The sequence below is a fragment of the Bombina bombina genome, chromosome 5, assembly GCF_027579735.1.
Source record: "Bombina bombina isolate aBomBom1 chromosome 5, aBomBom1.pri, whole genome shotgun sequence".
NCBI lineage: Eukaryota > Metazoa > Chordata > Amphibia > Anura > Bombinatoridae > Bombina > Bombina bombina.
The window spans coordinates 135,743,018-135,769,997 of record NC_069503.1 but is presented as its reverse complement, the minus strand read 5'-3'; the positions used below and the strand labels follow the sequence as shown (position 1 = coordinate 135,769,997).

Sequence of the window (26,980 nt, the reverse complement as noted above, 5' to 3'; positions counted from 1 at the left end):
ATGACTGCTGGATTTTGTTGCTGATTGGGCTATGCGACTGCAGAACGCAGAGCATTGTGGGAAGATGGAAGGCAGCGTTGGGAGGCTTGAGGAACAAGCGCTGAAAAGGAAAGAGAGACTGAAAGAGTTAAGAAATAAACGGGTAAGTGCTGCTGATAACGGAGGGTGTCAGTGAGACGAACTTGCGGAGTGAGAGATTTGTGATGTGACTATAGGGGAGGAATGAGGGGGACACTAGTGCTGAAAGGAGAAGCCTATGAAGATTGACAAGATTGATTTTCTGTATAGTGCGAAGGCGAGACCTGATTGCATGCATGTGAAGCTCAACAAGGATGCGATCTGAGGAGTCTTATAGGGGAATAGGGAGCAGAAATGATTTGACGTATGAGGGACCAAGTAGTTACCAATAAATAAAGTGAATTTTCTTTTTTACCAATAAATTGTCCTTAGTCATGGAACAGGATTCTGTTGCTATGGACAAGTGTCTACTATGTTTAGAAAACCAAATTGTGTTGCCCATGCAATTTTGTACCTCTTGTCTAGATAGGACTTTACAACATAAAGATAAACTTTTTATCTCTGAACCAAATGTCTCTCTGGATGATGCTGTTCAGGCAATGCCACAGTTTTCTCCTCAATCGTCCCAAGCCCAATGGCGTCTCATATGGTGCCCTGCGGTTCCTCTCAGTCTCCTGGAGGAGCTTATTTGCCTGCAGAAATTGCTGCTCAGGTATCTTCTGCGGCATTAGCTGCTTTTTCTATGCTAAAGGGAAAACGCAAGAGTAAAATTAGAGATTGAGATAGTAAGGTTTCTGTCTCAGCCTCTGCTACTCAGGTTGCCCTTCCTCATAAGTCTGATGAGGATTCGTCGGTAGCCTCTGAGGTGAAATCTCTGATTCGGATAGTATTATTCCTTTATCTGATGCTGAAGTAGTATCCTTCAGATTTAAAGGGACACTGAACCCAACTTTTTTTCTTTTGTGATACAAATAGAGCATGACTTTTTAAGCAACTTTCTAATTTACTATTATTATCAAATTGTCTTCATTCTCTTGGTATTTTTATTTGAAATGCAAGAATGTAAGTTTAGATGCCGGCCCATTTTTGGTGAACAACCTGGGTTGTTCTTGCTGATTGGTGGATAAATTCATCCACCAATAAAGTGCTGTCCAGAGTTCTGAACCCAAAAAGCTTAGATGCCCTCTTTTTCAAATAAAGATAGCAAGAGAACGAAAAAAATTGCTAATAGGAGTAAGGGAAAGGCAGTTCTTCGTACTAAAGTGGGATTTCTCCCTAAAGTGTTTTGAGAAATATTAATCAGGAAATTATTGTTCTATCTCTTCTTCTCATAAGGAACGTTTGTTACACAACTTGAATGCTGTGCCTGCTTTAAAATTCTACCTTCAGATGACTAAGGATTTTCACCATCCGCTGCCCTGTTTGTTTATTTCTCTGGAAAGTGTAAGGGTCAGAAAGCTACTGCTACTTCTCTTTCTCTCTGGTTGAGAAGTATAATTTGTTTTGCTTATGAGACTGCTGGTCAGCAGCCTCCTGAGAGAATTACGACTCATTCCACTAGTGCGGTCTCCTCTTCTTGAGCTTTCAAAAATGAAGCTTCTGTGGAACAGATTTTACAAGGCTGCAACTTGGTCCTTTCTGCATACTTGTTCAAAATTTTCCAAATTTGTTACTTTTGCCTTGGCTGAGGCTTCTTTTGGGAGAAAGGTTCTTCAAGCGGTGGTGCCTTCTGTTTAGGTCTGCCTGTCTTGTTCTCCCTCTCTAGTCATCTGTGTCCTCTAGATTGGGTATTGGTTCCCACTAGTAATTGATGACGTTGTGGACTTTCCATATCTTCGGAAAGAAAACAAAATGTATGCTTACCTGATAAATTTAATTCCGGATATGGAGAGTCCACAATCTCACCCTTTATTTTAGACAGTTATTTTTTTACTAAACCTTAGTGCTTGTGCTCCAACACCTGAGGCTTTAGATCTCTTTGTTATGCAATCTTTTCATGTCTTGGTCCATACCCAATTAGAGTTTTACAATTTCATCCTGGGTTCTTACTTTTGGATCCTTCTTAGTTTTATTTATATCTGGTCTCTCATTGAAATCATTTTCCAGAGACTATTTTATTCAACACCAGTAATGTTTAGAATTTAGTTACTTTATATGATATTGTCATACCTTTATTATTTATCATGATGGAATAATCTTGAGAACTGTTACCAATGTTTTCTCTTACTTTTATTGAAGCCAATATATTCTTTTTTTCTTTCCTTCAGTCCTGATAAGCAGGGGTATCGAATTAACTAATTTTTAACATCTTGGTTGTGATCTGTTAAGTTTTCTGCTAGAAGACCTAATTCCTTTTGTAGCTGTTTTTTCTCTTTGTTTTGTTACAAGGTCCTCATTTTGGGTAGACATTCGCAAAGTCAACCATCTTTATTTGGTTTGTTCAAGTTATTTTGTGTTCAAACAAGTAATAGAATGAACAAGTTCCAGAGGGCTCATCATATTCTTGTCAGGTCAGGCTCATTCTGGACCTAACGTCTTTGGTTTGGTTGTACAGATCTTCTCTATTTCTTACAGAAAAAAAGGGAACTTTCTTTCTTATTTTTAAAACTTGTTGTTTGCCTATCGGCTTCTGCTAGGTTTGGTTGGAAGATTTTGTCTTCAGTTTCATCTTTATGAATTTTATATGTTTTTATTCCCCCCCCCCCCCCCCCATTTCTTTTATTGCAGCTTTGTATTCTCTCACTGGTAAGTATTACCAGGGTGGGGGCAAGATGATTGGAAATTAACAACAAAATATAAGCAATTTCTATATCTTGGCCCATATCCCGGGTAATACTTACCAGGCACCCTCCCTTTGGCTTGGTTCACCCGTTTTGGTTGGACCTCTCTAGGAGGAGGAAAGGGTGGTGTCCCAATGGAAGCTTTTTTTTTTATTGAGGTAGCACATAACGTTGGTACATTTACAGTGTATGGACACGTTACATCACATTATACATATCCCACTGGAAGCTTTTATGGTAAATGAGGGGAGTGGATAGTTCTGTCCATGCCCCTCTGGAGAGGTGGTCTCCCTGGTAAGTATTACCCAGTTTATGGACCAAGATATAGAAATTGCTTATATTTTGTTGTTAATTTCGAAATATATATATTAAAATAAAAGATTTTATAATCTCAATTGGTATCTTCTGTTCCTCCGCCCCCCTTAATTTCCTGTTTTGGCTGGACTGTGACAATGGGTAGTCCCACCCACTCTTTATATAGGCTTCCTACGGACTCTGAAAAGGCAGAACTTCGAGTGTCAAATGACACCAACAGTGATTGGATGTTCATTGCAATTATCCTAAAAAAAAATCATCCCAGTGGGCCAGCATAACATTGTAATAGAATCATTACTATAGGCACCAATTTTCATATACATGCATGTAATAGACACTACTATAAAGAATAATATGCATAGAAACTGATCTAAAAAAAACAGTATAAAACCTTTTAAAAACTTACTTAGAAGCTCCCAGTTTAGCACTGTTGATAAAGTTAGACTGGGACACCCAGTGAAAGGGTCTGAGAAAGCAGAAGAGCAGATCCCCCTCCCTGTATATGAAAAGACATTATACAAACGGGAGCCATCTGTATACAGCTAAAACTTTGGGGCTTGGTTAAGAGTTTGAAAAGCAGCATAAGGTTAATACAAATATAAGCAAAACTATACATTGTTACAAAAACACTCACAGATAAGCTATATAAATGAATCCTCTACAAAACATTTATGCAAAGAAAAATCTAGTGTACAATGTCCCTTTTTAACCATTTCACAAATATTTTAAAAATAAAAGTGCACATATACTGTACCTATTTAATGGCAAAGATGACATATATGGCATTTGATTAGCTAAAGTTTACCATCACTTTTAAGGGACCTGGGTACTGGAGTAAGCAATGATGTGTCTGGAATTAAATGGTCTGACAGGGAAGGAGAGGTGGGAAAGAGATTGAAGGAAGGAGGCCGCATCTACTGTAATGGCGAGCGGGAGCAGATGTGAGGAGCAAAAGGAAATGTCAGGAGACAACCCAGGAGAAGAGAGCAGGTGGAAGTTGGGGGGGCGAAGTTCAAATGATGAGGAAGGCAGAAAGTAACAGTGGTGAATCTAACGGTCGGGAGCATTAGGACAAGAAGGTAATTGAGGGAAAGATGATAACTTTATAAAAAAATAGATTTCCAAAGACATTTTTAAAGTGGATAAGATGAAATCAGGGACAAAAGAAAATGTTTTTAAAAACCTAAGCAGAAAACAGATATTTGTAACAAGGTCGATGAGAGAATTCAACTTATCTGCAAATCGGATGCCTCTGTTTTAGCAAGTTGGAGTTGTTTAGTCGGATCACTGTTGCATTCTCATTGGCTACTCTCCTTAGCAACAACCCTCTCATTGGCTACTCTCCTTAGCTACAACCCTCTCATTTGGCTACTCTTCTTAGCAACAACCCTCTCATTGGCTACTCTCCTTAGCTACAACCCTCTCATTTGGCTACTCTCCTCAGCAACAACCCTCTCATTGGGCACTTACCTTGTGCTCAGTTTTCTATGTGTTACTGTTCTGTTTCTGTGACTTATGGAATACTTTTAAAAGCCAAATAATGTAGTAAAGAAAGCTATGGTAAAATGCTAGTCTCTGGTCCTGTAATAAAATTATATTTGTGCTGCAAGAGATGTAATTAATATGCTTTAGTCAGAAGATTATGTATAAATAATAATTTTTTGCCCGTGTCTGCACTTTTAGGCTCACATGATTTTGGCAGAAAATGTTTGTTCAGTAGAGAAAATAATCATTAGATATAGGAAAGTGGAGCACATCTGGACGTTTTTTCCGTGGAATTGCATTAGATTAGAACAGTATGAAACCGTACTGCCGGTCATGTGCTTGTGTGTTTCACGTCACTTGTCAGGCTATAAATACTTGTGGCTTCTACAACTGACTTCTATTCTGAGCACCTGGAAGGAAGGACACAAGCTGCACAAAGTGATAACACTTCCCACTACATTGTCTCATGGATTGTGTTGCTCTGTACAAGCCTTGAAGAGAAAGGGGCATTATAGTTTGTTTCTAGATTTTATGTTTTGTTCACACCTATATAAAACATACTGTTGGATGAATTAAAGGGATATGGTTATCAAAATGAAACTTTCATGCTTTAGATCCAACTTACTTTGTCAAATGTATTACAAGAGAAAGAGGCAGATTCATAAAAGACATAGATTAGTTTTATATTTCATTTATGCTTTATTTCAACCATTAAATTCATTCATTTTGACATTAATGTCCCTTTTAAAGCAGTAGCGTCCATGCATTTTTCTATATAGAGCCACTCACCAATAACAGGATTGACAGGCCTACATTACATTATACTCACACTTATGCCAGTCCTAAGCTACTCGCCACTGATCCTGCGCATCCCCTTTACACGACCACCTTATTGTGTAGTAATATATTGTAGTAATTATTATTTTAAACCATTACAAATGAAGTCCTTTTAATACAATTATTAAAAACGTATACATTTGCTGTCCGTTTGGTAGAATCTCCCTCTCACGTGATGCAAAGTTGTGTAAACCAGGGCAGGTTTAATCTAAGTCAGCAGGGACATGAAACAAACCTGTTTAGTCTCCAATTTGCTTCTTTTTTTTAATTTTGCATGGCTAGCGACCTGTACAACTAACCATGGGGTGGCCTATAGCTTGATAAAGGGGACAGTCATTTTAAATAGCGGATTTTGCATGTGGAAACTGATCTTGTCAATACAGCAGTACTTGCTATGTAATCAAAAAGTATTGGCAGTGGTGGTAGAATACAAAGTGTCCCTGCAGTTACTTTGAACACAAAAACTTTTCTGAATACATTATCCCTTTAAGGGAGTTATCTGATAAAAATGAGGGTATAGAACATTTCTTATTTCCCCACAATGAATTAAATGAATATTTTGAGCACATTCCCCTAATTTGCAACCTGACTAAGATATCGGATAAGCTAAAATATCTGAAAAGCCCTTAATCTCTTAAGATACCTAAGTTGCTCAAGTTGTTTTTTTTTATGTATGCAGCTCCAAAACTCTCATTTAAAATTTAGAAATACTACTTAATTGGTACTGACATCCAATCAGCATTCTTTATTTTCATATGGTCTTCTATCCCCTCATCTTGTATTGCCTCCAGACCTCAGCCAGATCCTACTTATCTCACATGAGCCGCACTCCTGTTGACGATGCCTCTGCCTCTCCATGTCGCCCACGCTTCTCAGCGCCTCCACACCAACGCAACTGCGCTCTACCTTCAAGCTGATGCTCCTTCTTTACAGTAGCTTTTCACTTCTGCACCTACACGCCCAGCCCTCAGTAATCAGTAAATGTTGGTTTAACATGTACTCACTATCTTTCACTACTCGCCACAGTTCAATTTCTACTTGCCAATGGCGAGTGGGAATTGTGAGCCCTGCTTATGCTAAACACCTTAAATTGAAATTAAAGGGATAGGAAAGTCAAAATTAAACTCGAATGGTTCAGATAGAGCCTTTCATTTTAAGACACTTTTAAATTAATTTCTATTTTCAAATGTGCTTTGTTCTCTTGGCATCCCTTGTTGAAAAAAAATATGCACATATGCTAAATTAGTGGGAGCTAGCTGCTGATTGGTGCCTGCACACATTTGTCTCTTGTGATTGGCTAACTAGATGTGTTCAGCTAGCTGCCAGTAGTGCAATGCTGCTCTTTCAAGGGACACTAAACCCAATTTTTTTCTTTGGGGATTCAGATAGAGCATGACATTTTAAGCAACTTTCTAATTTACTCCTATTATCAAATTTTCTTCATTCTCTTAGTATCTTTATTTGAAATGCAAGAATGTAAGTTTAGATGCCGGACCATTTTTGGTGAACAACCTGGGTTGTTCTTGCTGATTGGTGGATAAATTCATCCACCAATAAAAAAAAATGCTGTCCAGAGTTCTGGACCAAAAAAGCTTAGATGCATTCTTTTTCATATAAAGATAGCAAGAGAATGAAGAAAAATTGATAATAGGAGTACATTAGAACGTTGCTTAAAATTGCATGCTCTAACTGAATCACAAAAGAAAAAATTTGGGTTCAGTTTCAGTAAAAGATAACAAGAGAATAAAGAAAATTTGATAAAAGAAGTAAATTGAAAAGTTGTTTAAAATTGTATGTTCTATCCAAATCATGAAAGAAAAGTTTGGTTTTTCTTGTCCCTTTAATTATAATCACTAGTTTATATATTGCATAGTAACTAATTTCTTGTCAATACATGGAATTTAATTATTTATTCTACTGAAACTTACAGGGCGTGATACAAATACACATTGACACACCAGATGTGCTCAGCTAGCTGCTAGTAGTGCATTGCTGCTCTAGAGTTGACTTTAACTGTGTATTTAACCACTGCAGATTTGTAACAGCCATTGGAACTAGCTAAATTATATTAGACCTCTTACACTTTGTGTTTTTTACAGAAAAAAGAAGATGGAGAACCTGAAAGCAATGCACCTTTAGACGAGGTGGAGGAAAAACATAAGTATGTGAATTTGTATTTTCCTAGCGAACAAAGTGTCTTTATTATCTGTTCATTTTTAAAGGGACATAAATATGCTATAAGAAAATGCTGCAACACGTCAGAGCATTTTATATTGTATTACATGGGCGTCACTCCAGCTTTGTACAAGGCTGATGATTGGTAGCTACACAAATATGCCGCTTGTGATTGGCTCACTGGCCTGTGTTTAGCTCAGGATCAGCAGTGATGTTCCAGAGATTACTTTGTGTTTAACCCCTTTTGCATATATATATATATATATATATATATATATATATATATATATATATATATATATATATATTTATTTTTTATTTTTTTTAATGTCCGTTTTATTTTAATACATTTCTTTTTTATTGAGAATTTTATAACAGTGATAATCATAAGTGTAACGGTACCAACCGGATACCAAGGGTTAACACCAGGGAACAATGTCCTGCATAGGGAATCGGCAATTCACAACCCAGCCAGTTTTCAGGTTTTAAACAGAATGAATTTTATTAAGGCTCATATGCCCAGTATTTATGCAGGTCTGACCCCCCCCAGAAGGGGGGTTGAAAGAATGTTGTACATTAGATGGAGGGAACACGCCCTTTTACATGATACAATAGAATACCTTGCTCAAGCTGATAACAATTTAAACACAGACACACACTTGGCTTTCCTTATCATCTAGGGTCTGCTCTCTGAGGTTGATTAAACAATGGACTGTGTATCAATAACATTAATGACAGTGCACAATAGCTGAGGCTAAAGCTGAACACAGTTAACTCTTTCAGTGCTGACAGAAGGGTCTGTCACATCTACATAGCACAATATACAGCCTATAGACAACCTTTCTTATGTTATAGTCCAGAAGTGGCTAGGTTTGCCACAATGCTCCCCCAGAACCAAGCCGGCATACACAGTCTGATCCCAACGGATCGGCTTGGGGATGTCCGGGGCAACAACTTTCGGCTCAAGTAAGCTACGGGGTGTTCTCCGCCATCTGCTCCAACTTGGCTCAGTACTGCCCCCACCCCAAACATGGAAGCGTCTCTTCCCGGAGGGACTGGGCTTGGGTAGTCACAGGGTTAACATCAGCGGGATCCATGGGAGCATAGGCAGAAACAAGGGGGGCCAAGTCATTTCCAAGGAGAACATCAGCAGGTAAGTCCTTCTTGACCCCCACATTCACAAGTCTAGCGCCCACTCCCCAATCCAAATGTACCCTGGCAACAGGTAGGCGGAACACAGTGCCCCCTGCTACCCTCACAGCCACAGTGTCTCCAGTGTGCTGTTTCTCAGGCACCAAGTTCTCTTGAAGCAAGGTCATGGTAGCACCAGTATCCCGTAGACAACTGACCTCCTTCCCATTCACTTTAACCCGTTGCCGGTTATTCCGGTGGGCAGCTTGCACGGGGTCTGCTTCATGTAGGCTGCCCCAGCATTCTGGCGCCTCTACGTAGCGGGCCACAGGCTGAGGGTTATGTGGGATTCCGCCAGCGGGTCTTCTCCAGGACTGTGCTTGATTCGCTGCGTTTAGGGGACACTCTGGTCTTTTGTGCCCTAGTTGCTTACATCCAAAGCACCGAATAGGTTGTGAGTAGCCCCGCGAATTGAACCGGGCTCTCTGAGGGTAGTTCGTGGCCGGAGGCCGTGTGGTATAGCGGTGCGCCGGGGGTTGGTAACTGGCAGCTGCTGGGGTGACTGGGGGTCTGTACTCCACTCTAGCAGTGGGCAATCGGTATACTGCTCCCCCTGCCCCTCGTACTGCCACGGATCCGCCAGTGGGTGCTGTATCCGGCACCAAATGGGGAGCTATCAGGGTTAAAGTAGCTCCCGAATCCCGAAGTCCCTGGACCGACATCACCTCATGCAGAATTCCCAGGGGTTCCTCGGCTTGGGTGCTCAACACCTCATGAGCGGCTGGCTCCGTTTGGTAATGGTGAGCAGCCGCCCTTGGGGCCAGGTTCTGTCTGACCTGGTTCCAAGCTTGTCTGCTCCGATTTTGGGTGCACTCACGTGCCATATGTCCCCACTGCTTGCAGGTGTGGCATTGTATATTAGCCCGTCCGTTGTTAGGCTGTAGTCCATGGCGCCTCCTGGCATCAAAATGCTGGTCTGCTAATCTGGCTGCTTCGGTTAAGGTGAGGGGTTTTCGATCTCTCACCCATTCTTGGGCTTCTGGGGACAAGCCGTTAAAGAATTGCTCCAACAGCATCAGTTGTCGCAATTCTTCCATGGTGGTAGCTTGGCTGGCCTGTATCCACCCCTGAGATGCTTGATCCAGCTTGTGGGCCCACTCTGCATGGGAATCTCTTTCTGGCTTGCGCAGGCCTCTAAACTTGCGCCGGTATGCCTCTGAGGTAATGGCATATCTTTCCAAGATCGCTCTCTTCACTTTAGCGTAATCCTTGCTGTCCTCCCTGGGTACAGCGCGATACGCTTCCGCTGCCCTACCGGCTAGCTTGCCTGCTAGCACCGGCACCCATACGGACTGCTCCAAATCATGTAACTCGCACAGTCTCTCAAAATCCTGTAAATACCCATCAATCTCATCCTTCTCCTCACAAAACATTTTAAATGCATGGTATGGGATTTTGGGTCTTACTGGGTTGCTGAGTGCGTCCAAAATGGATTCTGCTCGGGAGGATGCATTCCGCGGACTGTGTGCCATCACGTACTCCTGCACATCTGCCATTACCACGGATAGCATATCCCGTGGTACAGGTTGGGGTAAAAATTGCAGCCTGGTCCTCATTTCCCTCTGGTATAGGGTCTCCTCCATGGCTGCTGGAGGCGTAGCGCTGCGAGCTCTGTCTCCCTCCATCAGCTCAGCAATTAATATAGCCTTGGGTTTGCTGCTGCCTATCTTTCCCCTGGCTTCTAGCAGTTCCTTTTACGTTTGTCTCTTTAGCTTAGAATAATCCATCTCCATTCACTTCGGTCCCTGGTACTCCTTCCATCTTAGTCAGTATTGTAGTAATCCCCCTCTTCCTGAGGTTACTGGCTTGTGTAGTTGCTCTTCTGGGCGATAAGGTTCATTCCGTCGCTTGCCACCAATTGTAACGGTACCAACCGGATACCAAGGGTTAACACCAGGGAACAATGTCCTGCATGGGGAATCAGCAATTCACAACCCAGCCAGTTTTCAGGTTTTAAACAGAATGAATTTTATTAAGGCTCATATGCCCAGTATTTATGCAGGTCTGACCCCCCCCAGAAGGGGGGTTGAAAGAATGTTGTACATTAGATGGAGGGAACACGCCCTTTTACATGATACAATAGAATACCTTGCTCAAGCTGATAACAATTTAAACACAGACACACACTTGGCTTTCCTTATCATCTAGGGTCTGCTCTCTGAGGTTGATTAAACAATGGACTGTGTATCAATAACATTAATGACAGTGCACAATAGCTGAGGCTAAAGCTGAACACAGTTAACTCTTTCAGTGCTGACAGAAGGGTCTGTCACATCTACATAGCACAATATACAGCCTATAGACAACCTTTCTTATGTTATAGTCCAGAAGTGGCTAGGTTTGCCACAATAAGTGTTACAACTTTAGTCATATAAACATGAAAAATGCATTAACAAGGTACATTAAGGTTAGTGATCAAAATGATAAACGACATGAGTTTCTGAATCCTCCTTTTTATAATAATACTAGCTTATTGAGGTGACTACTGAGCCAACCACTTGTGGGTCATATGATTATGAGATTAGAGAATATATGGTAGTCCCAGATAAGGCCCCACCTGGACCTTATGATAAATTGAGAATTCAAAATATCGGGGGAGGGGATGGGGTAGTCAGCGGGCAAAAAGCTGCTGTAAGTTAAAAAGTGGGAAGGAGAGGGGCGGTGGAAGGGGGGGCGTGTCAAGTTTAGAATAAATAACAATCTAGTGACAGCAAGAAGGGTACTTAAACCTCAATTTTACAATATTTTCTATAAGACATTCCTCCTAAAACATCTAAGGCCACTCTCGGACCTTATTAAACTTAGAAATAAAATATAGGAGGAGTAGCATATGAAGTGGTCACTTTTGGACCAAGGGAGGCACAGTTAAAGATTAGCTACAAGCATGGCCCATTAAGATATATAGTAAATAGTATATTATAGTCAGGAACTTGGGGATGCTAAACAATCAATAAATATACATCTGAATAATAACACAAACCGCTCATAACCAGAGAACAATAAACCACTGGGCTAATGGTTGGTTATATATAAACATAAAAATCATTAATCTTACAGATAAAAGGATCCTGACAATTGTTCTTTATAGTATTATTATGACAATCTCCCAAAGGGAGAAAGAACCCTGTTATGAGGCAATAGGTACTATCTGGACTACTTGCTATCTAGCACCTTGAAAGCCAGCTAAAGTCACACAATAGGAGATTGTTATTCATCAGAACAGAATAAGTATACACAATGAGTAACAAAGGCATCGGTCTTATGACAAAAAACAAACTCTTTAACATTTGTAGGTGCTGAGCGAGAACAAATAATTCTTCTCATTGCTATGTGTGGAGAGGGGAGACTAAGATATGCTTTATCTCCTATTATCATGAATTGTATAAGCCAACAATGTGCCGTCACCTGGATAAATAGGAAACTCAGGAAGTGGGAGCACAATATCTATCTAATATCCAGAGAGAGATACCCTCTGATTATACAAAAGTCTTATAGAAGACACACAGTTTTAAGTATAATAATCTATGATACATTATTAGATTACACTAGACTCTGAGTGATGTAAAAAGTTGCATATTCCTCTGGGTTTTCCAATTCACAGTGGCCATATCCTATTGGGATGCGTACCAAGCAAATCCCCTGTACTCTAGTGTCTTCTGATAGATCAGTACTAGCAGAGGGGATTGCAAGAATAAAAAAGAAACACTTTTGGGGGATAGAGCAGTTGTAAACCTACGTGTGAAGTAATGTCAAATAAAATTATATCTAGCGTCATGAGGAAATATTATTGCAATTTCCTATAAGCACAACTACCAACAATGTATTAGTTAAGTATAGTGAACAACATAGCCCTTCCATTTTATAATAGCCTTATCTTAGTAGGGTAAATATAGAGTAGATATATAGGGGAGATAACGCAGTGCGCAATACTACCCCGAGAGATTTAGAGAAAAAACTTCAGATGCATGGTTTCTAACAGATTGAGTAAATCGTGTTAGCAGGCGCAAATGTAACTGTAGAAGGACCTGTAAGAAATAGTGATAAGTCAGACCATGCAGGAGTGAAATCAAGTGAGCACATGTAATGTATGAGGATAATAACATAGTATAGGAGAAAAATAAAACCGCTTATCATTACTAGCTTCGGAAAATAAAGATAGACAAGTTAGCTAGAGACGGCTGATGGAAAAGTCTCTAAACATTATAGCAACAGTTCAGCCAATGCCAGATGCCACAAGCTTATCCACAATTTGTAAGTGGTAGCGACATGATGTCATTTGCATCGTAAAGCACAAAAACCCCTTCTCAGCGGTAAATATGATTGACTATGGGGTATCGAAGGTAATCGGGTTTAAGTTTCCCGGCGTTCCATGACTTGCAGTAGTTTGCAATCCAGAAGCATCAAGGTGATATCGAGATACTCTCCATCTACCCCTCTTGAGTCTGTCTCTCAAGGTCTTTTACTCTAATTTTGCTTGTTAGATGGCCGGCCGCACCATCCAGCGTTTCAAGTAGTTGGGGTTCCTGTTGGATTCTCTCTCATAGCAAAGCGGGAATAAGAGCTGTCACAGTACAAGAAGCATAGTAGTCACTCTGTAGTAGACATAAATGCTGCTCATCTTCCAATGAGCAATGCTGATCATTACTTGTCTTAGGGCAGAGAGTTCTCGAGGCTGCTTCTAGTTCCGTGTGCTGTGCTGAATTTTCTTTATATTCCGCCATCTTGAGAGTATCTTTGTTCTCTCTCTAGAGGATCTTTGAGGGGGCACTGGAGATCGTAAAAGTTTCTTTGCATCCAACTTTATGAGGAGTGTTTGGATCACTGTGAGATAGTCCCCCTCCATTATAAATGTAGCACTAATGCCTCAGAGATTTAGCAATCTTTGTGTCGCTCTAACCCAGCTGATCGGGGAGGGGTGTTAGGAATTCACGTGTAGGCCGCAGTCCGTAGTCCCAACGGACTTATTCAGTTCCCTGAGGCTAGAAAATTAGATTAGGTTGTGCTGGATTAGCATCGATAGTAGATGTCACACATTTAGGCTAATATAATATAATATCATTTCTTGACAAAAAGTGTATTTTCAAGGAGCTTCATGAAGTGCGACCTATCCTGAGTACTACATAGCCACGCCCCCCACCCCTTTTGCATATTTTTTAATCTCTTGGCTTTCAAAGCAGGGAATGTATCACACTCAGGTAGTTTAAGGGTTATTTTGGGAGGAAAGAAACTCATCCTTAGATCTAGATTCTGCTGCAGTTTATTTGCTTGTGAAAGGCCCAAATCTATATGTAAACTGATTACATATACAAATAAAATACAAATATGCAATTACTTAACAGAAAAAGATGCCCAAAAATATTTTCACCGTCAGCCTTAAAGGGACAGTCAACACCAAAATTGTTATTGTTAAATAATAGATAGAAGCCTTTACTACCCATTCCCCAGCTTTGCACAACCAGCATTATTATATTAATATACTTTATACCATTTGCATTTCTGCCTGTTTCTAAGCAGCTAAAGACAGCCTCTTATCACATGCTTTTTTTTTTATTTGCTTTAACAAGAGGCTGCTAGTTCATGTGTGCCATATAGATAACATTGTGCTCACGCCCGTGAAGTTGTGCATAACACAGCACTAATTGGCTAAAATGCAAGTCAATAGATCATAAATAAATAAATAGCCATGTGATCAGGGGGCTGCCAGAAGAGGCTTAGATACAAGGTAACCACACATGTTGGTTATGCAAAACAGGGGAATGGGTAGTAAAGGTATCTTTTTAAACACTAATAATTTGAGTTGACTGTCCCTTTAATGATGACACTTGGCTAAGGACTTTGATGCTTCATGGGTTCCTTAGACTCTAGTTTAAAAACACGTACTAGTTTAGTAATATTTTTTACTACTGCCTGGTTGTACTGTGAAGAGCTGAAATAGTATGAAGACCATGTAGGAAGTTGTTTGTATTTATATTGTTAAACTGTAATAATGACTTTATTGACCTATGGCACTGGGATCCTGTCCCTAATCTGATAATTGACCTCACTCCTTAGACTGTGAGTTACCACAATGACAGTATACACTCATTTTCTTATAACTGCATGTAATAGACACTACTATAAAGAATAATATGCACAGATGCTGATCTAAAAATGCAGTATAAAACCTTTTAAAAACGTACTTAAAAGCTCCAAATTTAGCTCTGTTGATTAGATAAGCAGGAACACCCAGGGAAAGTGGCTAAATTGCAACCCCCCCCCCCCTTCCCTGCATATAAAAAGACAGATTATACAAACAGAACCCAGCAGTAGACTGGTAAAGCGCGTCTAGGGGCTTGGTTAGGAGTCCACAATCTGCACAATGTTATTAAAAAATAAGCAAAACTAAACATTGTTACAAAAACACTCCCACATAGGCTATGTAAATGGACCATCTACAAAACATTTATGCAAAGAAAAATTTGGTGTTTAATGGCCCTTTTAAAAACTGGATCACATGGATAATGCATAAAGCAAATCCGCTTCCTAAAACATGCAGTGTCCCCTCACTTTTTCTCAAGAGCCCAAAGTTTGCTTTGTTACTTTTCTTGTACTGACTTCCCTGAAACTGCCTTATAGCCACCCACACATCTGTCTAACACTGATCAGTGGCTGTGTGACCCAGTAGTATCTGATTGGCTCTTTACCTTTGTCTTCTTGAGCAGAGAGCCTGCTAATTTATTAGATAAATGTCACTGCTGAAACATACTGACTGTTTGGTCTTTTTTCAGAGAGCTGAAGCTGAGGAACTATACACCTCAGGATGAGGATCTCAAGCAGCGGCAGGTCCCACAAGCTAAGCCGATCTCAGGTGGGTGTCACTCTTCATGTGCGAGTCACTTCCTGGTATTCATTATTACCGAAATAGTTCACCAATGCACAAAATTCATGCTGTTTACAACTGTATTGATTTTAGGTATTAGCACAAAATATATATGTAGTGCTGGACATAATAGTGCAAGCCTATATTTTATATTTTAAGCATTTATGATTTGAACTATTCGATGTACAAATAGGAGTCAGGTAACTAACGCATACATAGGTTGTACTTTGCATTATATTCTAGCAATCTAGGCAGCTTGAAACCAGTTCTGATCTATAGCTTTAAGGGTCATAATTCCAGCAAACATAATTTAAAGAAAGGGCATTTATACCACGTGTTCAAGCATAACACACAACCCACTCTTTGACACATCATATATTGATAACAAATTTTGTATATACGGTTTGCATATTTATTTAATATCGGTAATTATTCCCGACATAATGATAGTTTTCTATAACATTTATTATTCATCTAGATTTATTATAAACTAACAGATGCTAACTATATTGTTATTTATTTTTACTATTTCGTAAGTTATCTCACATTAATAATGACATAACTGGAGGAGTTGTAATCCTCTACGCTTAATACAATAGCTTTTGGTATCTTTCTATACTGTTATTTGAATTCTAGTGGAGAGGATATAGCAATATACCTTAAGGCTGAATAGGAATAGATTTTGAACTACTAGATTATATTGACACCTATACTTATTCTCCTTTATTTTAAATCGTTTTATTTTCTCATTTTTAATATTGAATAAAAGTTATGTTTTATATGCAGTCACTACTTGCAATGTTAATTTTTAATATTTAGTTACCAAATACCTAGTAGTGAAAGAGTTGTATGGTGATTTGATGTAAATATTGTTTTATGACCGGTTATGTTGCTTCATTGCTCCCTCTAGTGGAGGACAAGGTGAAGGAGCAGCTCGAGTCAGCCAAGCCAGAGCCAATCATTGAGGAAGTTGTAAGTTCACTTAAAATACATGATATTAAAGCGATATAAAACACCTTGTAGTTATGAGACTTCTGTGCAGTGTTTAACATGCAGGCCAAGTGTAAAAGCTTTATATAATACAGACTACCCACACCAATCTGGACTTGATACTGAAGTTGTTTTTGCAGTTCATTATACTTCATCTGTCATGACACCAGTTTTGGACAGATGTGTAGCAGGGTTAGGCTTGTGCAGTCTGTTGTACCAATTCTCAGATTTGGAAAAGCCACATTTTTCAGACTTAAATTACATGCAAAGGCGGAAAAATAATGAAAGTATATTGCAAATTTTTTTTTTTTTTTATGACAAAATAATTAAACATTTTTATATTACAATCTCTAGAAATATCCCATTCCAACGCCAAACACTAAAAAATTAAAAAACAAAGATAATTATTATTATTTTTTTTTTCCATTTATTTTGAAACTAGCAATGTGCAATACCCGTGACTGGCTGATGAGCAAACCTAATTCTGTGCTGTTGGTGGATGGTAAAATGCCCCAAAAGCATAAAAAGTACAAGAATAGTAGTTTTACAAAAACAAAACTCTTAGATGTGACAAATCACTGCCCTGCAATACTGTCTGTCAAGGGGTTAATGTGCCATATATGTCAGTCTTATTTATTGCAAATGTATCAGCATTTGTCCTGATACAATATCACTGAGAAATTTATAGAAGACGACAAATGCGGAATGTTGCGCTCACAAGCTTTTGTTTCCTATCCTCACATTAGTTTGAGGAACAGAAAAAAACTGAGATTCATAGTGTCTGAAGGTGAAATAATGTTCTAAATTCACTTCTCCTCTCCCAGCGTTTCTAAAGCTGCTTGAGGTGCCCGATACGCAAACTGCTGGCAACACAGAGAAGCAGTAAACACACAAAGCTTAGGAAAATGATTTATGCAAATGTCTGTAATTGTAAAGTATTGGCTTTTCTGTTTTAATCATCACCAGGCAGGACGTGAGGTGTCTCCAGGGGTGGCTGTGGGTGTTGTGTGATCGGGATTTTTCACATGCATTTATTCCCAGCGTGTGGAAATCATAAAGACTCTATTGCCTTTGTTAAAGTGATTGTCAACTTTCATGATAAAAAAAACAAAAAAAAATAAATATTAAAAACAGGGGCACTTTCATTCATGAAAGTGTACATTGCATCAGATTTTACAAATACCTTCTCCTGAAACGCTGGGTCGCCAATCTCCCCCCCCCCCCCCTGCATGCAGGTCCTCTGTACTTCGTCAGCAATGATGAAACCGGCTTCCTCCAATCACTGCTTCCCCCAGGAGCGTCCATCTGGTGAGGCCATGCCGTGATTGGAGGAAGCCGGTTTTGTCATTGCGAGGGGATCGGCGATCCAGCGTTTCAGGCGAAGGTAAGTATTTGTAAAATCCGGTGCAATGTAAACTTTCATGACTGAAAGTCCCCCTGTTTTTAAAAGTTTTTTTTTTTAAACCGGGCACTTTATCATGAAAGTTGACATTCACTTTAAGTGTCCTGTCGCACTGTTGTATCTCACTATTTCATAATTTTAATTTCTCTTGTTAAGTGTATCCAGTCCACGGATCATCCATTACTTATGGGATATTCTCCTTCCCAACAGGAAGTTGCAAGAGGATCACCCACAGCAGAGCTGCTATATAGCTCCTCCCCTAACTGTCATATCCAGTCATTCTCTTGCAAGCCTCAACCAAGATGGAGGTCGTAAGAGGAGTGTGGTGTTTTATACTTAGTTTATTCTTCAATCAAATGTTTGTTATTTTTAAATGGTGCCGGGGTGTACTGTTTATCTCAGGCAGTATTTAGAAGAAGAATCTGCCTGCGTTTTCTATGATCTTAGCAGAAGTAACTAAGATCCATGGCTGTTCTCACATATTCTGAGGAGTGAGGTAACTTCAGAGAGGGAATGGCGTGCAGGTTTTCCTGCAATAAGGTATGTGCAGTTAATATTTTTCTAGGGATGGAATTTGCTAGAAAATGCTGCTTATACCGGATTAATGTAAGTAAAGCCTTAAATGCAGTGATAGCTACTGGTATCAGGCTTATTAATAGAGATGCATACTCTTATAAAAATGTAATATAAAACGTTTGCTGGCATGTTTAATCGTTTTTATATGTATTTGGTGACAAAACTTATTGGGGCCTAGTTTTTTTCCACATGGCTGGTTTGATTTCTGCCTAGAGACAGTTTCCTGAAGCTTTCTACTGTTGCAATATGAGTGGGAAGGGCCTATTTTAGTGCTTTTCTGTAAAAATACTGACAGAGACATTCAGCTTCCCTCTGCATGATACAGGACATCTCTGAAGGGCTCAAAAGGCTTCAAAGTCGTGTTTGAGGAGGGTAACAATCACAGTAGACTGTGGCAGTTGTTGTGACTGTGTTTAAAAAACGTTTTTGTCATTTATTATTCTGTTTTTGTTATTAAGGGGTTAATCGTCCATTTGCAAGTGGGTGCAATGCTCTGCTGACTTGTTACATACACTGTAAAAATTTTGTTAGTGTAACTGCCTTTTTTCACTGTTATTTCAAATTTTGTCAAAATTTGTTTCTCTTAAAGGCACAGTAACGTTTTTTATATTGCTTGTTAACTTTTTTTAAAGTGTTTTCCAAGCTTGCTAGTCTCATTGCTAGTCTGTACAAACATGTCTGAAACAGAGGATACTTGTTCATTATGTTTAAAAGCCATGGTGGAGCCCCATAGGAGAATGTGTACTAAATGTATTGATTTCACCTTAAACAGTAAAGATCAGTCTTTAACTATAAAAGAAATATCACCAGAAGATTCTGACGAGGGGGAAGTTATGCCGACTAACTCTCCCCACGTGTCAGACCCTTCACCTCCCGCTCAGGGGATGCACGCTAAAATGGCGCCAATTACATCAGGGACGCCCATAGCGATTACCTTGCAGGACATGGCTGCAATCATGAATAATACCCTGTCAGAGGTATTATCCAGGTTGCCTGAATTAAGAGGCAAGCGCGATTGCTCTGGGGTTAGGAGAAATACAGAGCGCGCAGATGCTGTAAGGGCCATGTCTGATACTGCGTCACAATATGCAGATCATGAGGACGGAGAGCTTCAGTCTGTGGGTGACATCTCTGATTCGGGGAAACCTGATTCAGAGATTTCTAATTTTAAATTTAAGCTTCAGAACCTCCGTGTGTTGCTTGGGGAGGTATTAGCTGCTCTGAATGACTGTAACACAGTTGCAGTACCAGAGAAATTGTGTAGGCTGGATAAATACTATGCGGTACCGGTGTGTACTGATGTTTTTCCTATACCTAAAAGGCTTACAGAAATTATTAGCAAGGAGTGGGATAGACCGGGTGTGCCTTTTTCCCCACCTCCTATATTTAGAAAAATGTTTCCAATAGACGCCACTACACGGGACTTATGGCAGACGGTCCCTAAGGAGGGAGCAGTTTCTACTTTAGCAAAGCGTACTACTATCCCGGTTGAGGACAGTTGTGCTTTTTCAGATCCAATGGATAAATCTTAAGAAAATGTTTATTCAACAAGGTTTTATTTTACAGCCCCTTGCATGCATTGCGCCTGTCACGGCCGCGGCGGCATTCTGGTTTGAGGCCCTGGAAGAGGCCATCCATACAGCTCCATTGACTGAAATTATTGACAAGCTTAGAACACTTAAGCTAGCTAACTCATTTGTTTCTGATGCCATTGTTCATTTGACTAAACTAACGGCTAAGAATTCCGGATTCGCCATCCAAGCGCGTAGGGCGCTATGGCTTAAATCCTGGTTAGCTGACGTGACTTCGAAGTCTAAATTACTCAACATTCCTTTCAAGGGGCAGACCTTATTCGGGCCTGGTTTGAAGGAAATTATTGCTGACATTACTGGAGGTAAGGGTCACACCCTTCCTCAGGACAGGGCCAAAGCAAAGGCCAAACAGTCTAATTTTCGTGCCTTTCGAAATTTCAAGGCAGGTGCAGCATCAACTTCCTCCGCTTCAAAACAAGAGGGAACGTTTGCTCAATCTAAGCAGGCCTGGAAACCTAACCAGTCCTGGAACAAAGGCAAGCAGGCCAGAAAGCCTGCTGCTGCCTCTAAGACAGCATGAAGGAACGGCCCCCTATCCGGCGACGGATCTAGTAGGGGGCAGACTTTCTCTCTTCGCCCAGGCGTGGGCAAGAGATGTTCAGGATCCCTGGGCGTTGGAGATCATATCTCAGGGATATCTTCTGGACTTCAAAGCTTCCCCTCCACAAGGGAGATTTCATCTTTCAAGGATATCTGCAAATCAGATAAAGAAAGAGGCATTCCTACGCTGTGTGCAAGACCTCCTAGTTATGGGAATGATCCATCCAGTTCCGCGAACGGAACAAGGACAGGGTTTTTATTCGAATCTGTTTGTGGTTCCCAAAAAAGAGGCAACCTTCAGACCAATTTTGGATCTAAAGATCTTAAACAAATTCCTCAGAGTTCCATCTTTCAAAATGGAAACTATTCGGACCATCCTGCCCATGATCCAAGAAGGTCAGTACATGACCACAGTGGACGTAAAGGATGCCTACCTTCACATACCGATTCACAAAGATCATCATCGGTTTCTAAGGTTTGCCTTTCTAGACAGGCATTACCAATTTGTAGCTCTTCCCTTCGGGTTGGCTACAGCCCTGAGAATCTTTACAAAGGTTCTGGGCTCACTTCTGGCGGTTCTAAGACCGCGAGGCATAGCGGTGGCTCTGTATCTAGACGACATACTGATACAGGCGTCAAGCTTTCAAGTTGCCAAGTCTCATACAGAGATAGTTCTGGCATTTCTGAGGTCGCACGGGTGGAAAATGAACGAGGAAAAGAGTTCTCTATCCCCACTCACAATATAGAATATCTTTATTGGTGTGAATCCAAGAATTACTCATGGAGTAAGGTTAGGATTCCTAGAATATTGTCTTTTCTCCAAGAGGGCTTGGACAAAGGATTATCAGCTAGTTCCTTAAAGGGACAGATTTCTGCTCTGTCTATTCTTTTGCACAAGCGTCTGGCAGAGGTTCCAGACGTCCAGGCATTTTGCCAGGCTTTGGTTAGAATTAAGCCTGTGTTTAAACCTGTTGCTCCCCCGTGGAGCTTAAACTTGGTTCTTAAAGTAGTTCCGTTTGAACCCCTTCATTCCATTGATATTAAACTTTTATCTTGGAAAGTTCTGTTTTTGATGGCTATTTCCTCGGCTCAGAGAGTCTCTGAGCTATCTGCCTTACAATGTGATTCTCCTTATCTGATTTTTCATGCAGATAAGGTAGTCCTGCGTACCAAACCTGGGTTTTTACCTAAGGTGGTTTCTAACAAGAATATCAATCAAGAGATTGTTGTTCCATCATTGTGTCCTAATCCTTCTTCAAAGAAGGAATGTCTTTTACATAATCTGGACGTAGTCCGTGCCTTGAAGTTTTACTTACAAGCTACTAAAGATTTTCGTCAAACATCTACCCTGTTTGTCGTTTACTCTGGACAGAGGAGAGGTCAAAAAGCTTCGGCAACCTCTCTTTCCTTTTGGCTTCGGAGCATAATACGCCTAGCCTATGAGACTGCTGGACAGCAGCCTCCTGAAAGGATTACAGCTCATTCTACTAGAGCTGTGGCTTCCACCTGGGCCTTTAAAAATGAGGCCTCTGTTGAACAGATTTGCAAGGCTGCGACTTGGTCTTCGCTTCACACTTTTTCCAAATTTTACAAATTTGATACTTTTGCTTCTTCGGAGGCTGTTTTTGGGAGAAAGGTTCTTCAGGCAATGGTTCCTTCCGCTTAATCCTGCCTTGTCCCTCCCATCATCTGTGTACTTTAGCTTTGGTATTGGTATCCCATAAGTAATGGATGATCCGTGGACTGGATACACTTAACAAGAGAAAACATAATTTATGCTTACCTGATAAATTTATTTCTCTTGTAGTGTATCCAGTCCACGGCCCGCCCTGTCCTTTTAAGGCAGGTCTAAATTTTAATTAAACTACATTCACCACTGCACCCTATGGTTTCTCCTTTCTCGTCTTGTTTCGGTCGAATGACTGGATATGACAGTTAGGGGAGGAGCTATATAGCAGCTCTGCTGTGGGTGATCCTCTTGCAACTTCCTGTTGGGAAGGAGAATATCCCATAAGTAATGGATGATCCGTGGACTGGATACACTACAAGAGAAATAAATTTATCAGGTAAGCATAAATTATGTTTTTTCATTTATTTCTCATTAAAGTTATAATAAACTCTCCCCATTTTAAAATCAAATACAACAAATACCTTGTACTCTGCCGCCCATTTTTATAAGTCAATTTTTCTGTGAGCTAACGGTTTGAATTGTTCAAGTACCATTGTACTTTCATTATTTATTTTTCCCCCTTTTCATGTAATTTGTCTGACAATTTTTTTTTTTCAGTCCTAAACCCTGAAATAGCTCATGGCAGCTTTACAAGTCTAACCTTGCCACATATCTCCCCTAATTTACAGATTATCTTATGACTCTAGTTCTGATTGGCTCCTCTAAATAAAGAACATGGGGGTAGAGTTTGACTAATGGAAAATAGCAGCAAACAAGGTGTTAATGTGCTCTAATAATGTTCAGACTCTGCTGATATGTTAATCTTTTGGAAGACTGACAACAAATATTGTAAGTCACCAAGCAAGATGAGCAGTGCTCACACGTTATAAATAGACAATAACCCACTTTACAAAAATTCATATAAAATGCAAGTGACAAAACCATTCTATACAAGAATAGATGAAAACATACAAGTACTGCTTAAAGCAATCTGCAGCAGTGGTGCCTGGCCAGACGCCGCACACACTACGTGTCTCTAGCTCACACAGGGTCTGTCTAGGGTTGTGTATTTTATATAGAGGATGAGAATCTCATGTATGGTGCTGAGGGGGGTATATACAGAGCATAAGAGGGAGAGGGAGTCCTGCACAGTTAAAGGGTTTTCTGTTTTGTTTTTTTACAGGACCTGGCTAGTCTTGCACCTAGAAAACCAGACTGGTGAGTGTTTCACTGGACGTAACAGAAATATATAATATATATGCACAGTCAGGTGTGATAGCCTGTGGTGTATAACACACTATGTGTCATTCTATATTGTCATCTATTTGTTCTTAGGGACCTTAAGAGAGATGTGGCGAAGAAACTGGAGAAGCTGGACAAAAGGACCCAGAGGGCTATTGCAGAGTTAATACGTGAGTCTGTGCAGTATGAAAGCTGACTGTTCTAGACTACAAAGCGTGTACTTGTTGTTGTCTGTAACATCAGTAACCTACATCATTTGATGCTGCATGTGTTGTTTTTTATAAAGGCACCAGCTACTTATTGCCTCTAACAGCACAGAGCTCTGCCAGCCGGAGAATCATTAGGCTTTGAATGAGTGATCTTAAAGGGACATTCTGGTGAAAATTCAAATGCACATAGAGGAATTACATGTTTTAATATAAATATATGTGCAATATACCAGTATTGGCAAAGCTATTGCTAGTAAAAGTTATCACTGTTTTCTCTATCTAGAAGTGAAATGCACCCGTGTGAATTCCAATTTTGGCTGGAATGTCCCTTTAACCTCAGTTGTGTGTACAAGAATCCTTCTGTGCATTTTATCGTTACAGTGAATGCTATATTTTCTGCTTCTCAATTTAAATATTCGCTAAGCAATGCTAGGCACGGCCTTTCCTTACATTGTGCAGTCTCTCATCCCTTTCATTTCTCTTGTGACTTTATTAACCCTTGTGACCTGTAACCCTCTCTATAATCTCACCTTGTAATCCTCTTTACACAACACATTAGAAATGTTTCTCACCGGTCTCTGCTTTTCAATTTCATGCCCTAAATTCTCTGTTCAACCCATCTCTATCATTAAAGCGACACACAAGTCAAAATTGAACTTTCATGGTTCAGATAGAGAAGTAATTTTAAACAACTTTCCAATTTACTTCCATTAACAAAATATGCACAGTCTTTTTATAGTTACACTTTTTGAGACACCAGCTCCTACTGAGCATGTGCAAGAATTCACAGAATATAGGTATATGCATTTGTGATTGGCTGATGGCTGTCACATGATACAGGAGCAGTGCAAATAGACATCACTTTTGAAATTTGAAAGAAAAAAAATTACTGCTCATTTGAAATTCAGACTGCGCTTTTGCATCATCTATCATGCATTTGTTGATTATGCAAATCTACTGTATTTACTGGTCCTTTTAATAGGTTTATTCAAGCGATTTGAAATCTCCCCCGTCTTGAATTAATGTTTGTGTTTTTTTGTAGCCCAGCCTTGTTCCTCTGTTCTGCTAGACTACAGCTGCTCCCCCTTACCTCTGCTAGACTACAGCTGCTCCCCCTTACCTCTGCTAGACTACAGCTGCTCCCCCTTGCCTCTGCTAGACTACAGCGGCTCCCCCTTGCCTCTGCTAGACTACAGCGGCTCCCCCTTGCCTCTGCTAGACTACAGCGGCTCCCCCTTGCCTCTGCTAGACTACAGCGGCTCCCCCTTGCCTCTGCTAGACTACAGCGGCTCCCCCTTGCCTCTGCTAGACTACAGCGGCTCCCCCTTGCCTCTGCTAGACTACAGCGGCTCCCCCTTGCCTCTGCTAGACTACAGCGGCTCCCCCTTGCCTCTGCTAGACTACAGCTGCTCCCCCTTGCCTCTGCTAGACTACAGCGGCTCCCCCTTGCCTCTGCTAGACTACAGCGGCTCCCCCTTGCCTCTGCTAGACTACAGCGGCTCCCCCTTGCCTCTGCTAGACTACAGCGGCTCCCCCTTGCCTCTGCTAGACTACAGCGGCTCCCCCTTGCCTCTGCTAGACTACAGCGGCTCCCCCTTGCCTCTGCTAGACTACAGCGGCTCCCCCTTGCCTCTGCTAGACTACAGCGGCTCCCCCTTGCCTCTGCTAGACTACAGCGGCTCCCCCTTGCCTCTGCTAGACTACAGCGGCTCCCCCTTGCCTCTGCTAGACTACAGCGGCTCCCCCTTGCCTCTGCTAGACTACAGCGGCTCCCCCTTGCCTCTGCTAGACTACAGCGGCTCCCCCTTGCCTCTGCTAGACTACAGCGGCTCCCCCTTGCCTCTGCTAGACTACAGCGGCTCCCCCTTGCCTCTGCTAGACTACAGCGGCTCCCCCTTGCCTCTGCTAGACTACAGCGGCTCCCCCTTGCCTCTGCTTATCTGACCATCTTTTCTATTCTCAGTAAAACTCATTTTTTTTTTCTTCAAGAGAACCGTGATAAAGAAAGGGACAGGTTTAGCTCAGGGCTTGCCAAATCCTTGAAGCAAATCTAAATAGTAACATCATTGAAATAAATTGTTGAAACCTTGGTCTTGGGTACCGTCCTCGGCTACACAATGCATCAGTATGATTGGAATAAGATTCAGATTATTCCCATTAAGAAAATACTAGTTTTTTGCTTTTATGGTATTGCAATTCTGTCTAATACTGAGATTTATAAAGCACATTTGAAAAACTAATTTGCATGAACTTACCCAGAATTCTTTGCTGCTTTGCTATCAGTTCTTGTGAGAATACTAACTGCCTAACTTATCTGAATGTTTAAATATACACAATTATTACAGTGACATCAGCATCTTACAACCAGGGTCCTTATCGTGTATTAAGACTTTTATTAATATGTATAATAATCCCTTAGCACAACCCTAAGCATTTTGATGGAATACTCAAACTGCTGCCATATACTTTTCCAGATATGTGCATGCTCCTGAGCTTACCTACTGCATATACTTTATCTGAAGCATGAAAGAAAAAAGAGTTTCATGTCTCTTTATGGCATTTTGGCTTCTGGCGGTAGTTTCTGATGATGAACTTTCTCTCTGCAGGGGAACGGTTAAAAGGACAGGAGGATGATTTAGCTGCTGCAGTGGGATGTGCAAAGCAAGAGGATGAAGATTCAGACTGAAGCAGACGAGGCACTGGTCAGGCTACATACGGTGCACAGACTCCAGAGCACTGATTACAACATGAATTCATGTGTCTGGCAGTAATAGAACTTGGTGTGATTGACAGGCTGTCATCAGACCATTGCTTTCAGATGGTGCTTGGGAGGCAAACTGTGGTGCATTATGGGATTTCAGACAGGACTTGCTTTGTGATTAGACTTAACAGCAAGCAAACATATGAAAATGTATTTCTGTAAATGTCATTGCTGGTAGGTTTAGCACCATATACATCTATGCAAGGATTATAGGCTGTTCTTCTGACACTGTGCATCAGACTGGGTACATCATTTTTTATATATATGTTATATATAATGTAAATTAAATATACCCTTGTTTCATATTTGTTTTATATAAATAAATGTCTGAAAATGTGA

General features: G+C 40.6%; 1 protein-coding gene across 1 annotated transcript; it reads left to right on the top strand.

Moving 5' to 3' along the window:
- CCDC12 (coiled-coil domain containing 12) lies at nt 1–26,980 on the top strand. The gene is made up of 7 exons (XM_053713714.1): nt 1–142; nt 7,535–7,596; nt 15,569–15,648; nt 16,571–16,632; nt 23,613–23,647; nt 23,765–23,841; nt 26,487–26,980. Exons 1-7 carry the CDS (start codon nt 32–34, stop codon nt 26,564–26,566), a joined length of 507 nt encoding a protein of 168 aa, XP_053569689.1. The 5' UTR covers nt 1–31; the 3' UTR covers nt 26,567–26,980.

Excerpts from the sequence above, each read along its gene's own strand:
- CCDC12 (XM_053713714.1), top strand. The coding sequence starts at position 32 with ATGCGACTGCAGAACGCAGAGCATTGTGGGAAGATGGAAGGCAGCGTT. Across the intron at positions 23,648-23,764 it reads GCACCTAGAAAACCAGACTG|GGACCTTAAGAGAGATGTGG; the intron begins GTGAGTGTTTCA and ends ATTTGTTCTTAG. Across the intron at positions 23,842-26,486 it reads GGCTATTGCAGAGTTAATAC|GGGAACGGTTAAAAGGACAG; the intron begins GTGAGTCTGTGC and ends TTCTCTCTGCAG.